Source organism: Lutjanus erythropterus, chromosome 19 (assembly GCF_056507025.1).
Source record: "Lutjanus erythropterus isolate fLutEry1 chromosome 19, fLutEry1.hap2, whole genome shotgun sequence".
Classification (NCBI taxonomy): domain Eukaryota; kingdom Metazoa; phylum Chordata; class Actinopteri; order Lutjaniformes; family Lutjanidae; genus Lutjanus; species Lutjanus erythropterus.
The window spans coordinates 22,427,294-22,445,730 of record NC_139335.1 but is presented as its reverse complement, the minus strand read 5'-3'; the positions used below and the strand labels follow the sequence as shown (position 1 = coordinate 22,445,730).

General features: G+C 40.5%; 2 protein-coding genes across 3 annotated transcripts in view; both read right to left on the bottom strand.

Annotated features, from left to right (window-relative positions):
* Positions 1-4,900, bottom strand: part of ep300b (EP300 lysine acetyltransferase b) — a 43,398-nt gene extending 38,498 nt beyond the window's left edge. Inside the window, exon 1 of the mRNA XM_084744266.1 lies at positions 2,797-4,900. Within this exon, the coding sequence (XP_084600392.1) occupies positions 2,797-2,890 (94 nt within the window). The 5' untranslated portion in view covers positions 2,891-4,900. The remainder of the gene's footprint in view (positions 1-2,796) is intronic.
* A 2,371-nt stretch (positions 4,901-7,271) lies between these two features.
* Positions 7,272-18,206, bottom strand: xpnpep3 (X-prolyl aminopeptidase 3, mitochondrial). Of its 2 annotated transcripts, XM_084744920.1 has the most exons (12): positions 18,022-18,206; positions 17,809-17,928; positions 16,141-16,263; positions 14,730-14,917; positions 14,277-14,496; positions 13,174-13,358; positions 12,923-12,985; positions 12,078-12,191; positions 11,895-11,980; positions 11,287-11,470; positions 9,192-9,312; positions 7,272-7,564 (listed from the first exon to the last, which is right to left on the bottom strand). In XM_084744920.1, exons 2-12 carry the CDS (start codon positions 17,879-17,881, stop codon positions 7,398-7,400), a joined length of 1,524 nt encoding a protein of 507 aa, XP_084601046.1. In that variant the 5' UTR covers positions 17,882-17,928; positions 18,022-18,206; the 3' UTR covers positions 7,272-7,397. The 2 variants fall into 2 exon arrangements, with proteins under 2 accessions (XP_084601046.1, XP_084601045.1); XM_084744919.1 differs by lacking the exon at positions 18,022-18,206 and having other exon boundaries at positions 17,809-17,938.
* Positions 18,207-18,437: the final 231 nt, after the last annotated feature.

Genomic DNA, 18,437 nt, shown 5'->3' with positions numbered 1-18,437 from the left:
AAAATCACACCAACTAGAAAAATAAAAGAAGCTCAGGAAATTCTACTAAAATTTAGGATCGGCACGGAATACAGCCACAGTTTTTCAAGAATAAATAAATTAACATGCAAGTTTTAAGTGCGTTACAGCTCTGACAGTTTGAAAACTGTCAACCATTAATCTGGAGCCAGTGCAGGAGTAGCTGCCTCTGACAGCATGGACTGCTCTCCTGGGCATCAGTTTGTGGTTTGATGGGGTGCCAAACATGGAGAGTGAACGCAGTAGGGTCAGGGTGAGAAGCCGCAGAGGGGTAAACACTACAGTGCCTAGGTAGGTGTGTGCATTGGATCTACAGTTACGTGGTGCAAGAGCACAAAACAGAAAAAGTATCAGAAGTCATACCTACGATGACAGGCCGCCAGTTAAAGAAGGGAAAGTTGTTTGTGATTTTTACTTATTTCAGTATACTCGTAGATCTTTAATCCAACAAGATACTGAAAGCAGCAATATCTCTACTTTAACAATAACAAACCAAGTTATTCTCTCCAGATGGCCCCACAGAAACATATCCTACGCAGTTTAGCTTTTTCTGATGGCCTCTAGCATGTCAAAATCTCTCTACGTTCTCTTGAAAATCCAAGCAACTGTGAAGATGTGCTGTGCTAATGTGTGACTTGATGCACGAGTTCCTGACTTTTCTCCGTTACACCCTGCATCAGGAGTTCCGATACTGTAGGAAAATAAACATGCACCAGGCTTGACATTCCCATTAATTAATCTTCTGACAGGGCTGGAGAGCTTGGTTGTGTGACTATTAAACTTTGCAAAGTTGACATTAAAGAGATAGTTCACCCAAAAATGAAAATTTAGTTATTATCTACTCACTCTCATGCCGATTAAAGGTCAAGTTTAGTTTTTCATTCCACAAAACACTGCTGGAGTTTCGCAGGAAAACAGCTTTGCAGAATCTTCCAAACAATACAAGTGAAAACAGCAAAGAAAAACAAAATCTAATAAATTGCATCCATACTGCTCATCTGGTGTAATCCAAGTCTTCTAAAGCCCCAACATGCCAAGTTAACTTGAAATATGTCATTTACACCATGTTTTTTTTTTTTAATAAATCCTCACACTCACACCGTCTGAACAGAGTATGTGTGGTGTAAATGTGTGCAGGCACAAGTGAATGGCATGTTGGGGCTTTAGGAGACTTGGGTTTTTTTTTCTGTTGTTTTTTTTTCTGTTTGAAAACTGGTCACCAGTCATTTAGATTGTTTGGGAAAATTTGCAATGCTGTTTTCCAGTGAAACTCGAGCAGTTTTATGTGGATCAAAAAAATTAACCCAACCTTTATTCAGCATGAGGGTGAGTACATAATGACTGAATTTTCATTTCTGGTTTCCTATCCCTTTAAAGTCCACAATGTGTTATAAAAAATGTTATTTTATAGATTATGGTAAGAAATTTACTTTTTAAAATGTGAAGATCTGCCGGCCACTGGAAGATAAGTGTTTATGTTCAACAATAAATCATTATTTTGTGTCTTAAATCTAACAATCACTTTCATAGTTGAACTGGCACTAATTTCTCACACTATTATATGTACTGATTGTATAATTCACAGTGGAAAACAGTGTCAACTAAATGCCTAAACCACTATGAGTCTCTCTGTGGGTCTTGTTACAAAAGGATGCAACAAGAGGAGGTGATGCCAAGAGTTTACAGCTTTTTGCTACATATGTGTGAATTAATTTGTTTTCGATAGTAATTTCAGTCACAATAAAGGTGAAATGCATTCAAGTGGCCAGTTTGGGAGAAGTGTTGAATCGTTTAGAGAAGTTAAGTGCAGCGCAGTGTCACCGTGCAGAGTCAGACAATGGAGGCTGAACAAGAATGGGCTTCGTCGGTTAATACAATTGAGAAACTAAAAAGCCTTTGAACAAAAGACGTGAAAGAAGACATTTCAGAGACGGCGACTGATTTTGCCATTTCCTTTAAACACGATAACAGTTAAAATGGACACGGCTACATGTTAGCCCGGACAACAGCGCTTTGAGCAACTTTAATGAAGTGTGGAACAATAGCTAACTGGTACACAACAATAGTTCGCCACAAACAGAGTATCCGCTAATAACACGTGAAATATGTTAAATTGATTACCCCAAATCTTCTTACTACAGATTGAGAAAAGAAAAAAAAGTTACTGTGATGACCAACAAGGTTTAGCTAGTTATTTATAACTTATTTTCTTTGCTAGCCAGCTACCGAGCTCAGCTGAGCCGGTGCTCGTAGCTAGTTAGCTAGCTCGCTCGGTTACCGTTACTTTCTCCTTAAACTAGTTTGGAAACCTTCATTCGCCTCTGTGTTTTTAAGTACTTGTGGGGCCTGGTGTTTTATGTGTATGTGCTCTCATCCTTTCAAAATGATTAAGTTTTATAGTAAAAAAGACAACTTGAAGCAAACTGGAGTGACTCGACTCTTCCATTGTTTGGAGGTGGACCTTATAGTTGATAGCTAGTTAGTTAGCCTGTTGAGGCTAACACATCAAAACATCCCTGCTGCAAAGTTGCTCCAGCCGCCAGCACTACATCGTATTTTGTCTTAAGCAATCCAGATAGTCAGACTAGCCCCTTTTAAACAAGCTGCGGGTATGTTTATCTTTAAAAGCATTACTTATGGAGCAAATCTGTGTCAGATCTACCAAGTTGGTGTGCAACTTCTACAGGCACCTCCAAGACTGACCCATAATTTAAACACAAATAGTCGAAGCTAGTTTATGTTTTGTCTGCAGCTAATGAATGCATGCAATATATTTACCATTTCCATCACTGGCAGACACCGATAGAGCTGGAGAGGACAGCTTGGGCCTCTTGGCTGAAGGCGGGCCGGACTCCAGGACATTATCGGCCATATTTTTGACGAATTAAAAAAATGCTGTAGATCCACGGAGGATAGACGTATTTCCCTTATTTGCGTCTCCTTATCCCTTTAAGAAATGCTTCTGATCGTTCCCCCACCGCTTGGGGGGACGGTAGGGGAGAAGACGGCAATGTTGAACTCCTTCCCTCACAGTTCTCCCTCTCCGTTTATTCCTCTCTCTCTCTGCAGATATCAGTCCCCCTCCCCTGTCGGAGATTTTGTTTCTTCGCAGATTTGAACAGGAGGAGGTGGGAAGGTGGAGTCGGCAAAAAAGGCAAGCGTGCGGCCCTCTGACAACCTCATGTAGCCTCTTCTGCGACACAAAAATTGTCCCAAGATCCGTCCTCCGTGCTGCACTCAGTCCTGTCCGCCATAGTCGGCGGAGAAATCCTGAATTTCAGGTCTGAATCGCTCCAGAGGAGAACCTCAGTCAGGGCACGAAATGAGATCCAAAAGCACAGGACAGGAGTATCCTTGTGTTAACTTCTGCAGGATGTTCTCTCATGCAACAGTTATGAGATCCTCGGTTGCATTTCTCTCACCTGACCAGACATCTCCCGGCTGGCAATGCCACTAGTTCCTCTCCAAAACCAAAAGGGCAAGTCAACCGGTGTGTGGGGACCACAAGAAGTAGTCTTAAAATACAATTAAAGCGTGAGTGGTACTCTCGAGTGCAATACTGAGAGAAACAACTTGCATTGGCTTAACAGTCACTGAATAAATAGCATAACAGCTCTGCAGAAAGGTGAAAACACTGGAGTCCCACACTTGCACGTAAAAAAAGAGAATCTATTGCGGATGTATATTCCCATGCATGAGTTTTCTTTTGCATGTGCATGCTGACTAAATTGTGCACTTAGTGTTTGACCATGCAAGGCACTGGGTCAGAAAGAGCAAACTCGTATTGCACATTTGGTTGTTGCAACCCCCCCTTTTTTGCGCGATTATGCCTCTTGCAGTCAGGAGGGTTTGGCAAAGGTTGAAAATAGAAAAATCTTGTCAGAAATCGCTCCTCTTGTGCAATCGATCCTGATGCTGCGGACTTATTCTTTGAAGGATCAGTTCTTGGGGGCAATCACAGCGCGGATTGCCAATCAGCGGGCAGTCAGATTGATCCAATTAGTTTTATTTTGCAGAGGACGGTCTGTGGGGTTACTTATCTTGTGCTCCAGAAGAGGTTCCTCCTCCGGCTTTCGCGTGGTTTAAACACTTGAAATCTCAGATAATGCAAAGAATGGTTAATATTTCCAAAAAAAAAAAGCATACCACTGCCTATAAGATGTCTTGGCAATGCTAGTGAAGAGGAAAAAGAAAGATCTTGACCAAAAACCCGGAGCACAGCTACGGCGGCAGGCGAAAATGTGATAAAAATTGACGATGGGTCTCTGAGAAATTATGGCTATTTCGGAAGCGGAAAGCTTCAGATCGGCACACTAATGTTGACACCCCCCTAAAATATTTTGGGCTGACAAAATCCTCTCATTGACTCTTTGTGATGGAGAATGCCCCCCTTCGTGTTGATCCTGGCAATTTTCCCCTTCTCTTTAAACCCGTCTTTCTTTCCACCTCTCCCTTCTGCCCGGCAGCAATTTATTTATATAATTGTCTATGCGGACTCTTTCCTTCCTCCGCGACGGACACATAATGATCTTTCATGTTGATGTTTTCCCTTTTTTCGCAGCTTTTCTCCTCGTTATGATAATATATAGCCCTCTTCCGCCTCTCCTCTCCGCAAAACACCCCCTTCCTTGGATTTTTCGGAGTATTTCCTTCTCATGCACACATATATATCACCGACTCGGTTTTCCCTCCACTGACGTCTTATCTTTTTGGTGATGCTTCCCCTCTCTTGATAACACGGACGGGATATCGCCACTCTTGTTTCCCGCGGCGGTTCCCGGAGCGGCTGCGGTCGGCTGCCGGAGTCGCTCCTTCTCTCGGTTCTCCTCCTGTTTCTGACGGTCTGTCCGCACAAACAAAATGGCGGCTTGTTGTTTCTACTCCTCTGATACGGGGGGAGGGTTGGAGGTACAGCAACATTAGGCGTGAAGGGGAGGAGGGAGGGAGGGAGGAAGGGAAGAAGAGAGGGGAGGTTGTCTTCGTAGGTGTTCGGGATTGTCCGGAAACCGGTTCCGTGCTCTTTCGGCAGTCGCCGATTTCAATCTGTAGGGGACAGTGGAGCTCCACTTTTATCAGATACAGTCAAGTCAGCAGCAATCAGTGGTGGGAAGTAACTGCCTGCAATCACCCACGTACTGTACACACTTACTGCGTATACACTTACTTCACTGCATTCAGTGGTGATACTGTGCTTTTACAACTAAATTTATCTGACAGCTAATAGTCACTTAATACATTATGTTAGTTTAGAACATCTGATTAGTTTTTATGATGTGATCTGTTCAGAGGTGGCAAATGTACACACATTCTGTTGTCAAGTGAACATACAGATACTTGTGTAAAAAAATACTAAATATAGAAAAAGTGATTTAACTTCTTTACTCAAGTAAAAGTGGAAAAAGTACAGGTCCTGACATGTACTTTAAGTATAAAAGTAAGTTGCCACCTTTTCTCCACAGCCTAGTCTCCCTGTTTTGTCTTTTGCACCATTTTCCTATTGTTACATCCTTGACACAGTTTTTGTCGTTACATCTTATATGTCCTTTCCGTCTTGTTATATCTTTTCCATAGTTTTTGTCTTGTCACATCTTGTTACATCTTTTCCATCATTTTTTGTCTTTTTTGTATTGTTAATTTTTATCTTGTGCACTGTTAAGCCATTTTTGTCTTGTTACATTTATTATGTTTCCATCTTATGACATGTTTTTTACCCGGTTTTTGTCTTTTGTCTATGCTATAATTTTTGTCTTGTTATGTACAAAATAAATTTGTGTGGGCAAAGTGACAGAACTTGGCTCTCCCTCATGACACCACTGTGGAGCCCCTGGGCAAGGCCCTTATCCCCAACTGTTCCAGTGGCTGGAAGATCAGATTGCGGTTGTACTGGGCAGCTTCATTGGCAGTTTTTTTTACCTTAGTTTAGTCAGGGAAATTTCACAGAGAGGAAGTCTTTCTTTTGGTAATGAGAAAGGGATAAGTGCTGCCTTTCCGTTTCCCCACCCAGATTTATTCTGACATTCGGCCGGATTCAACAGAGAACTTTCTGGTCACAAACTTGCTTCTCTAACCTTTGGGCTGCTACTGTCCACTGTGAATCTGTAATTGTGAGCGTGATCAGGGCATTCCTGAAAAAGAGCACTGCTCTCAGTGAAACTCGCATCTTCGCTTTGTGTAGAGATCAACTTTGGTGAACTTTGACCAGCGAAGGCACAGCCTCAAACAATAGCAAAGACGAGTGTGCATCCCCTCAGGAGGCGATGACAACTTCACTGCATTCACCTATTTGTGATCGTGCCATAAAGGTGAAAAAAAAAAAAAATTCATATCATGTAATTCGTCATGAATAACCTGTCGAACCAACAGAATTTATTAGTTGTGAAAGAAAGAATAATGAGATCTTTTTAATATCTATAAACATTTTCTTTAAAAGAAATCACATTTTTCTGGCTACTGAAAAGACAATGATTCCCACACACATACACAACACCACAGACAAACTCTTCTCAGTTTACATTTTTAAGCTATTTCAGTGCATTGGTACAAACATCACCATCATCCCAGGTTTATCAGGAGCAGCTGTTTCAGACGGGTTTTTAATTCAACACTTGTGTGCTTAAACACGGTGGTGTGTTGATTTGACACGCTCTGGTCTTTCCTGACCAACTTATAGCACAGGTACGACGCGTTCAACATTTCGTATTCCGAGCTTTTATACTGTAACAGTAGCTGGGAAGTAGTGATGTATTTTTGTGTGTAAGAGCCAACCGTTTTAAACTGCTGAATGTTGAAGGACACACACATTTATATCATGGTGTGCTATGGTGGTGGCAAACCTGAAAAACATAAATACTGTAAGAGTGAAGAATGAAAATGATTACATGGTTGTTGGATGTAACCACTGGGTCTTCAGATGAATATATACTTTATGTAAGAGGTTATCTGTTGTTGTTCAGTTTTTATCGATAGGTCAGCACCAGATTTCACGTGCTGATAGCACCATCACAAGATTGTACATGACTGGTCTCCATGTGGTATTTCTGTTATTACCGTAACCCCTTAAAACACAACTGAATCAACCTTTACTGTACTGATGAGCTCTTCATGATCATTAAGGTGGAAACACACTTAATGTGTGCTTGTTTGGTTTTCACATTTCACATTTACGCAGACAACAAATGCACCAGCAAAACCTATCCACACCTGATTTCTACATTTTTGAGGTCTTGCTGGGACAAAAACCAAACTCACTCACACCTTTTGTATACCTGGGCCCTGAGCCTGATGATGTCATTACCATGGAGACGGTTAAAAAGACCACCACACTGCCTGCCATCGACACCGTGGTCACCCACTTGGTCACTTGTCTGTCTTTCCCTGCCCTATCTTTGGGCACAGGCCCGCTCTACATCAGCGATGGTCTTTGGTGCATTACGGGACAGAATCAGAGGACCCCCCTTGTCTCTGATCACCACATCATCCTCAATCCTGACGCCCAGACCCCGGAAACGCTTTGGAGCCTGGTCATTATCCTCACCAATGTACAACCCTGTAATAACAGAGGGAGAAAAATGAAAATGTATCAAAGCAAGAATGACATTAAACATGAAAGAGAAGGTACAAACTTCAATTTCACAAAGGTTTGGACACTTTGTAAAATGTAAATAAAAACAGAATGCAACAATTTGCAAAAACTTTCTAACTTATATTCAATTGAATGAAGTACCAAGACAATATATTCAATGTTCAAACTGATTAACTTTATTTTTTCTTGTAGATATACGTTTCCTCTAAATTGAAAGTGAAATTCTTTCTCATTCTTGCTCGATATACAACTTCAGGTGCTCAACAGTCCGGGGTCTCTGTTGTCAGATTTTGTGTTTCGTAATCCACAACACATTTTTAATGGGAGACCGGTCTGGACTGCATCAGGCCAGTCTAGTACCTGAACTCTTATTATGAAGCCATGCTGTTGTCACACATGCAGAATGTGTCTGTGCGTTGTTTTGCTTAAAACAAAAATACATTGTCTGGATGACAGCATATGTTTCTCCAAAACTTGTATGTACTTTTCATCAATGGGGCTTTTACAGATGTGACAGTTACCCATGATGCCACGGGCACTAACACACCCCAACACCATCACAGGTGCTGGCTTTTGAATGGACTTTTGAACTGGTAACAATCTGGATGGTACTTTTTCCTCTTTAGCCCACACAATATCCGTGATTTCCAAAAACAATCGGAAATATGAAAGTGTCAGACCACAGCACACTTTTCCACTTTGATCAGATGAGTTTGAGCCAGGAGAAGTCAGTCGCATTTCTGGATGTTCTTGATATATGACTTTGCATAGTGCCATCTTAGCTTGCATATGTAGATGCAGCAACAAACTGTTTTCTAAAATGTTCCAGAGCTCATTTAGTAATATCCTTATATACATTCATGTCGGTTTTAAATGCAGTGCTGCCTGATGGGGTCAAAGTCAATGAGCATTCAAAATTTGGTTTTCAGCCTTGCCTCCTACATGCAGAGATTTATCTTGAATCCCTGACTCTTTTAATGATATTATGGATTGTAGATGGTGAAATCCCTAACATTATTGAAACTGTGTGTTAAGAAACTCTTAAACTGTTGGACTAATTTCCCACACAGTTTTCCACACAGTGTTGAACCTAACCCCATCCATCCAAACAACTGACTATTTTGAGGATGCTCCTTTAATACAGAATCATGATACAGACACCTGTTACCAGTGAACCTGTCAAATGTTCCAAATAGGTATTTTTTGAACATTCCACAACTTTCCCAGTCTTTTGTTGCCCTTGTCCAAACTTTTTTGGAACATGTTGCAGGCATCAAATTCATTTAAGTGCATATTTACAAAATATATATACAAATGTATATTTACAAAAAGTCAGGTTGAACATTAAATATCTTGTCTATTCAACTGAATACAAGTCAAAAATAATTTGCTAATCATTGCATTCTGTTTTTATTTACCGTTTTCACAGTGATCCTACTTTTTCTGATATTAGAGTTTGTACAATAGATAATGGGGGACTGTAATTAGCAGAAATGTGTGTTTACAGTTTGGGTTTTTATGAGCTGATTTCAGCTACATTATTGATAAACACAGTCCCGGCTGCAAATCAAGAGGGAAACAGTGTATTTGCCTGGTTCGATAGTGATGGCCATTCCTGGTTGTAGAGGTTGGGAGCGGGACAGCTCAGGGGTGTCGTGGACGTCCATGCCAAGGTAATGGCCAACGTGGTGGGGGCAGTACCGCCGTGCAGCCTGGGACAAGAACAAACAAAGGGCAAAATATTGATAATATTGGCAAATATGCCAGAAATGGAACATAATATTTATGTTTTAAGCCCTGGCAGCCATGTTGAACCACCATGTTTCTACAGTAGCCCAGAAAGGCAACTCAAACACTGGCTCTAGATACAGTGTTTTGCGTGAGTTTCGTTGCCACTGTAGCTTCTCCTATATGCACGGACGGGGAGACTGACACATGATGTTTGCAATCTGCAGTCTAGTTGCCACTAAATCCTACATCCTTTAACTGAACACAACTAAACAGGAGCATCTAAACAACAGTATTAAAGGTGAGCACAAATCCCAAGATGCAATTCTGAGGAAATTTCTGTATTCTGTATAAATGTGACATTAAAATTTCAAAATAAAATATTTCTGAATCTCAAATGTAAAGTTAAAACCACAGTTTCCCAATATTTTTGAATGGCATTGCTATCATTTAAGTCAAAATAAACCCTTTGACCTGTAAACATTAATAACAAAAAGGTCAAACAGCATTGTTCCAGACGCTGGTGGATCATGTTTCATCATGGGTGTAAAATAAATGAATCAAACAGATGTTGTTGTTGTGGACTTCAGAGACACCTGTCAGATTCATTTGTCTACCCCTCATCCTGGAAGGTGAAATTTGCATGATTTATCATCTGTTATGAGAGACCATCCTGATGGGGACATATTTGCACCAGATTTCATGGCATCCATCTAGAAGTGGTCTTGATCTCACTCAGAACCACAAATGTGAACCTTGTGGTGGTGCCAGAGGAAAAGTAAGAGGATCACCAACGATGGTGCTAGGATACATCATCTGAAAACCACAGACGTCAGTACAAAATTTGGTGCAAATCCAGATATTCAAATAAAACTTAAACCTGCTGGTGGCAGCAGAGGGAAAATCATGGACGGCCACAATCAATAGGATTCATCCTCTGGGGAACATGAATATCTGTACTATCTTGGAAACACACCCCAAAGTTGTTGAGATATTCCAATTTGGACTAAACCAAAGAATTAAATGACAGACTGACATCATTAAAGCCATACCACTAGCATGGCCAAAAATCAAGATATTGAGAGGGCTGATAAGAGCCCAGATTTGAACAAAGGTCTCATCAACCAGTCAACCTATCTACACATGTGCAAAGTCTCTGATTCTTTGTCTTGATGAAGAATTCATCTCAGTCCATTGCGCATCTCAAACTAACGGATCCTTGGCTGTCAAAAGCATCCTTTATTACAGCACAGTACTTTTTTCCTTTTCTGTTTTTTTTTGCAGACACCAGTTGAATACATCTACATTCAGCTTTGGTTTGGCTTGCTTGTTTTATTTCTCTGAAACGAACCACTCCAGGAAACGAGTGCCTCTACTTTGCAGAGTTATACAAGCATATTGTGTTTCATGGAGGGCCATAATTAGGTCATTTCATCATTTACATTGGCCGAAGGAGCTTATGGCTATTTCCTGACCGCAAACCACTGGCAAGGACATAAATAAACTCTACCAAAAGTGTTTAAATTCAATGCCCAGCTGACATGGTAATGATGATAATATCATCATGTCTCCCTCTGGTGTGGTTGATTGATATTTAGCAGCAGGGCAAAACTTTAATTTACATGACTAATATCAAAATATTAAATACTGTGTTTGTGTCTGGAAGCAGAAATGCACCACATTTTTGTTCAATATTAGCAGAGTGAAATATGATCTTTGGCTTGTTCATCAGGCTTCTTAACTGAAGGAGCAGCTGAATATTTGTATCTGGGAGACATAACTTCCTTGCACAGTAAATAATTTGAACTCATTTTAATAAATCTTGTTGTGTAGCACAAAAACTTTGTTTTCCAAAAGCCAAGAGCTGGATATTTATTTTCACAAACCTGATCCTCACATATTGTGAAGGACAGAAACAATCTACCAGCTGGAATCCACTCCGTTTCTCTGATTATTACCTTCAGTACGTCAGCATCACTGGTACTGGCCTTGACGATGCCAAGCTGCCTGAGCTGCCGTCCCAACAGAGCCAGCATGGTACTGTAGATGTGATCCAGGCTGACGCCCGGGGAACACAGAGACAGACATGAGCGCTGGATGTCCAGGACGGCCTCATACAGCTCAGCCTGGGCAGGGCTGAATCTGGCAGGAAGGAAGTGAGAGCAGCAGACAGTTAAAGTGCGTTTATTTTTTCTGTCATTGGTTTACAAAAAAAAAAAACCCTCAAAGAACACAATCATACTACATTTTCATTCAATTTATAGAGGCCCTGAAATCTAGAGAGTTGGAATATTTCAAAACAAGTCATGTATAATGTTAACAAAACATGCAACGACCTGAAAATATTCCATAAGAGAAAAAAAGATGAGTGTGAAACAAAGGGGGTTGAAGGGTAGGGTATGGTTAGGCATAGCAGAGTAAGGTCACAGGAAACATGTATCATAAAACAGATTTCGAGACCACACCTGTTGCTGCCACAGCAGCACAAAAATAATATCACTTGGAAACACTGGGAGGCTGTTGTCCGTTTCCACTTTAATGATTAAGATTATTTTGTCAAACTTACTTCCCATTCACTGGCCATGTTCGGGTGATATCACTGACGTAACCAAAGTATTCACACCCACCATCGAGCAGCACCATTTCACCATCCTGATGGAGGAGAGGAGTTCAGAATGGTTAATGTGGATGTTCGCTGCACTGGATATAACGGGACTGATTCCTCAGCACATTCAACGCCTTCCTTTACCTTGATCATCTGGTTGTTGTTTATGTAGTGCAGAGTGTTGGCTCGATTCCCTCCAGCAACAACAGGAGGATATGCCAGAAAGTTGCCGCCATGGATCCGATTCTCAAAATCAAACTGGAGGAAGATTTTATGTTTAAAAAAGGGCTACAAGTCTCATGTTTGTTGTAATCTGCAACATCAACAACAAAAGCAAAACGCAGTAACTACAAACGTGGTGAAAAAGTGAAGTTTCTATGAAAACAGCTTTTGTCACACTGACTACAATATCTGCCATGGCGAAACGTATCATATAACTATGTCAAATTAAAAAGTCTGTGGTAAGCACTCCCTGGTTATCTGTAAATAAAAAAACTAATTCTGTTGAACTGATATCTTGGTAATCCAGTTAATTATTCTACATAACTTAAGGAGGCTGTAGTTACTGTAAATTCAATTATGGTGAAGAAAAGTGGAGCTGTCTGCTCAGCATTTGACTATCGTGTGAAGTTAATTACTATGCTGTTGTTAAGCTTCCTATAAATCAGGTTTCAACTTAATAAGTTTTCATTAACTGTATTGATTTCACTGTAAACAGATGCAAACACTAAGCCAAACAGATAATTCCTACAAGCGCTGGGCTCTAAATTTTCTTAAACTAACTAGTTAAAATGGACAAGGAATCAAAAGGAACACATGCTATTTGAAACAAGAAAAATACTGCATCTCCCCTTGTATTCTGTCAATGAATACTTCTTTATCAGCAGTTGAAAATACAGCATGTTGTTTCTGTTGAAAATATTGACAGAATAATTTCAATTAATTTGCCCATCATGTCCAGTCCTAATAAGCAAAATATTTTCAGTTACCTTGGCGAAGAGCACAGCCTCATCCACATCTCCTTGAGACAGGGCCATCGTCCTCCTAAAAGCCTGAAAGACAAGGTTTCAAGTAAGAGTGAATACAATGTACATCCATCTTAAAAAGGTCCCAAGAAGTGTGGAAGAAGCAGGCAAGAGACATTGTTGCATCCCAACATAATATGAGATGAAAATGTTGCAGCCATTTTTAAATAAATAAAAACTATTACGTTGGCACCGTAAGCCATTTATACACCAACCTGTGCTGTAATGTGACCTGCCTCTTGCATGAGTGCCACCTCTGCTGAGCTCTTGATGGCCCTGAGGGAGTGTATGAGGGGCCTGAGAGAGCGCGGCATCGACAACGCCTCCAGCACTGGACTCACATGAGTCTGGTGGAGCCGAGGGTGGGCGGGCTGAGAACTATCATACCACAGCATAGTGCCTAACAGAGGAGGAGAGCAGAGAGACAATATTTAACAGTTACCTATTCCTAATTAGTTAGTGGACAAATGTCTACTACTGAAGTACTACTGGGTAAAATACTGTCACATGTGCAAAACGATGTTTGTTATTTTTCCTAAAATCCTTTCTAGTTGTTGGCTAGAAATGATTAGTCAGCTTTTGATTATTTCTGTGTAAAATCAAAGACCCATTATTGAAAGAAATACTAATGAAAGTTCTGCCACAAACTTTCATATGTTCTATTAAATATTAGTTGGGAAAATTCATGATTTCAAGGTGACTGCCGTCACAAGATATTTGAGTTTTGAATCAAATTCAGACTCTTCAGTTTTGAAATAAACTAACAAAACTTTTCTGAGCTATAGTCTTCTGTTGAGATAAGTTACTTTTCTTCTCAGATACACTAGAATCTTTGAGTTTTAGAAACACCCAAAAATTGTATTTAAAAAATGTTCACAGTGAGCCGTGAACCGGATTTGTCATTATCTGGGTGCTTCAAAATTAATTGGTTTCATCTGAGAATATTAAGTTATTAACCATTATTTACCTTCAAACCCACCACAAACTGTGACTTTTTTGTCTTGTAAAATTATGTCTTAAAGTGACAAACATATGTGCAATTTTATGGTACAATTTAAGGGGGATCAAAAAGTGATTTGTCTCTCACCACTGACTATGATTTGTGACTACTGACATATTTTCTGGTTCCATGGGGTGCACTGGAAGCGGAGGGACTTCACCTCTCTATTGAAGTAAGCTGCCTTGAAATCTGAGTTTTCTCAACTTTTTTGTTTATACATTGAATGAATCAACAAAACATCTTGTCAATGACAAAATTCAGACAATGAGGTCAGTTCTGTGAGGAAAGTGAAGCATCCTCACTTTACCATCCACTCACCTTTAAGGCTCTTGAGGACGACACCCAGCTCCTCTGTGCTGTGAACTCTCTCAATGCCGGTCAAAGCAGCCGCCCCATCCTTCCCTGACCGGGGCCCGTCCCACAGCTCTCTCCCCGGGTCTCTGCGGGGGACGAACAAGATGGCCTGGTCTGGTCGCCCTTTCCCATAAAGGACCAAGGCACTGTCAGGCTCTAGAAAGCCGCTGAGGTAGAGGAAATCCTGGGGAACATTAGGCTCCAGGTTAATTGGCTAAAACCACAATCAGTATCCCAACTGATGCTAAATTACAAACTCAATAATAAACTCACAAATAATGATTGAGTTTTCTTATCCACATTCCTTCCCTTGCATTACTGTTCAACACTGTTGTTGCCTGTTATGTTCAAACCCTACAAAGGCACAAGCAGATTAAACTGGAGACAAAGAAATGCAGACTGAAACCAAACACACACCTGGTTCTGGTGGAAGGGATAAGGGATGTCATTGGTCATGTAGCGGGTCGGATGGGACAAAACAATGACCACATGGTTGCTTGAGGAGGCAGAGGGTCCCAGCCTGTCCGCCTGGGCCTCGATAAGTGAGGCCAGTCTGTGTCTGCGGAGCTCGAACTCTGTCTGGCTCACGCCTGGGGTCACCTCACCTGAGGAGCAGAGATCACAGATGTGGCATTCAGCAGCAGCTTAACACCTACACTTACACTGTGACTACTATGTCACCTTAAGTAGAACATATTATCTTCATTATTTCTTAAAGTCACATGCAGCGTGGAATACTGAAATATGTATGTTTGTGATCTGCAATTCTCCTAATATTCTGTGCTCTGTGTGCTTGAGTTGTGTTCCTGTGCCACTAGAGAGCGTGAATCCTCACTCCCTAAAGAAATAACTACACACAACATGCTTTGAAAGTCTCTGTTGTCGAATTTTGTGCTTCATAATGCACCACACATTTTCAATGGGAGACAGGTCTGGGCTGCAGGCAGGGCAAGTCTTTGTACCCAAGCTCCTTTGCTACAAAGCCACACTGTTGTAACATGTGCAGAATGTGTCGTGACATTGTCTGGCTGAAATAAGTAGAAACGTCCCTGAAAAAGACAGATGTGGCAGTTAGCCATGTCACAGGCAATAACGCAGACCATCACAGACGCTGGCTTTTGAAGTTAGCGCTGCAATCTGGAAGGTCCTTTTCCTCGTTAGCCCAGAGGACACAATGTCCATGATTCCCGAAAACAATCTGAAATGTGGACACGTCAGACCACAACATACTTTTCCACTGTGTCAGTCCCTCTCAGATGAGCCCGGGCCAAGAAAAGTCAGCTGTCTTTCTCTTTGCATGGTAGAACCGTAACTTGCATTTTTAGATGCAGTGAAAAACTGTGTTTGCTGGCAGCGGTTTTCCAACGTGTTCCCATGCTCATGTTGTATCATTTATACAACCATGTTGGTTTTTTATGCAGTGCCACCTAAGGGGTCAAAGGTCATGTGCATTAAGTGTTGTTTTTTGGCCTTGCCCCTTGTGTGTAGAGATTTTTCTGGATTTTCTGAATCTTTTAATGATATTATGGATTGTAGATGGTAGATTTCCTAAATTCCTGCAGTTTTGTGTTGAGAAATGTTCTCACACTGTTGGACAACTGCCTTTTGAGGATACCACCAATCATGATACTATCAGCTGTTACCAATTAACCCGTTTACCTGTCAAATGTTCCATACTGTTTTTTTTTTTTGAGCATTCCACAACTTTCCCCAATCTCTTTGTTGCTTCTGCAATTCTGTATGTTGGGTTTATGCAGCATCCCAACTTTTTTGGAATCAGGACAGGTTTTCCCTAAAAAGTGTAAATGTACTGGTGCATAATACTCACCATGTTTGATGAGGTGTGGATGAGTGAAGGGGCTGGGTTGGCCCAGGTACCGAGGTGGAACCGTCTTTGGTTTCAAACCTCCGGGTTGCACAGAAATATTTCTGCACGGGCACCAGACACATCCTACAGACAGCCACACAACACAGATGGTAAAGACTCTTGCACAGTGCGCCTATGATGCTGACAACAACATACATTTGTCTTTCTCTCGCTGTATTCAAATGTTAAAAACTGTCTGGATGAGAAATTGGTGACTGGCTTTTCAATTAGAGGGCAAATCATTTGATTGACAAAATGTATTCAGTTACTGTGTTTAATGGGGTGTCACAATTTCAATATTAAGCCAAACATCGATAGAAATGAGCTTTTAATTTCAATAACTGAAATCAAAGGCAGAATCAGCTATTTTTTTCTCTCCACCGCCCAACCTACTTGCGGCATCCAGTGCTGCATTCAGTGTCTGAAGATCAAAAAATCGTAAAGCGAACGATTATTTCAATGTTGATTAATCTGTCGATTATTTTCTCAATTCATGTATCAGTTGTCTGGTCTATGAAATGCCAGAAAATGGTGAAAATGTTGATCAGTGCTTCTCAAAGCCCATGGTGACATCTTTAAATGTCATTTTGTATGTTTTGTTTTGTTTTATTCAGTTTACTGTCATAATTTAGTAAAGAAACCAGAAAATGTTTGCATTTAAGAAGCAAGACTTTTTTTTCTTAAACTATTCAGACAGACAAACAGGTTATTTTATAATCGATGCATAATCGATTGACTGCATCTCTAATACACACCTTTTTTTTAGGAAAATGTTGCATTTTTTAAGCATGAACTAGATACAATGGTGTATATATACTCTAGCATTCAAAATCATGCACCCAAAATTACTTAGTACAGAAGTATTGCAACTAAAAGTATTTAAAATATAAAAATTTAATAAAAAGTTTACTCCTCTGACAGTAAACCGAACAGAAATAATCAGCACATTAACCGACAATGAAAATAATGATTAGTTCCAGCCCTAAGAGACAGTGGTCGTGAAAAGTCGAGTTTTATTTTCAACTGACGCTGTTTGCTGACACCTTTTAAACCTTTTTGTAGCAATAAATCTAAATTTGATCATTTCTGGACTAACCCCCTCCATGATAGCTGCTTCATGCTTTGCTCTACTGGTCTGCCAAGAAAATGTCCATATATGTTTGAAAAAGTCAAGTCTTTTCGAGTCATCTGCCTCAAGTCTCACTCAAGTCACAAGTCAGGAATACCAAGTCAAAGTCAAGCAAAATCATTAATCAATTTTATGCAAGCAAGTCTCAAGTCCTTAAATTTGTGTCTTGACTGAAGTCAGACATGAAAGTGTCACAAGCCAAAGAGGTAGGGAGCACTGGATTAATCGATAAACATTGTATAGTATTTTACAAGCTTAAGTTAGGTTCTTTTTAAACTTTATCGGAAGACATTCAAGTCAATTGCAAATAAATGTAGGGGGAGTAAATGCTTCATATTTTCTTCTGTAATGTGGCAAGTAAAGGTATAAAGTACTAACATAGACTGAAAGTTCTTAAGTAGTTAAAGTACAAGTAAGTTATCTTATCTTTAAATGTCTTACGTACAAGAACTTTAAAACTTTACCTTCAGGACATTACCAGAGGATAAAACTGGGCTCACCTGGACTCCAGTCCCGCCGTGGCAGCAGCTTGACAGCAGACCTCACCAAGCTGCTGCTGGTCGAGGACAACATTGTTGCTGCAACTGGAGGACACCGATCAGTTACAGCATGTCGTCCCGCTGTGGACATGAGGCTCAGTCAGTGGAGCACAAAGTAACCAACCGACACTGGATATTTCAGGAGACATTTAGCGGTATGTTATAACGACTTACCAGCCTTTGAGTCTTCTCGCACACTTGTTATATTTCCCTTTACTTGACAGTCACCGTCGTTAGCTCGCTGCCCCCATGTTTGATAGCCGCATTCATTCCTGGCTCCGGGAATTTGCTGCCCTGAGTTTCGCCTCTCAGGCAGAGACGCTTAACCCCGTTTCCTTTGCTACACCGCTCCTCCTCCAGTTTGTCTGATAAAATAAAATTCCGCAGATTGATGTTTTTATATTAACATTTTGAATTTCAGCATTTCTTTTTGTTCGGAGTGATTGGAATCCATAATAAACTTTTACTGATATATTTAAAAAATTATAAACAACTATAGATAAAAACAAACACAAAGAGAATAAAAAATGTAATATTACAATATAGTTATTTATATTAGACTTGAATTATGAAATTGGATCAAATATAAA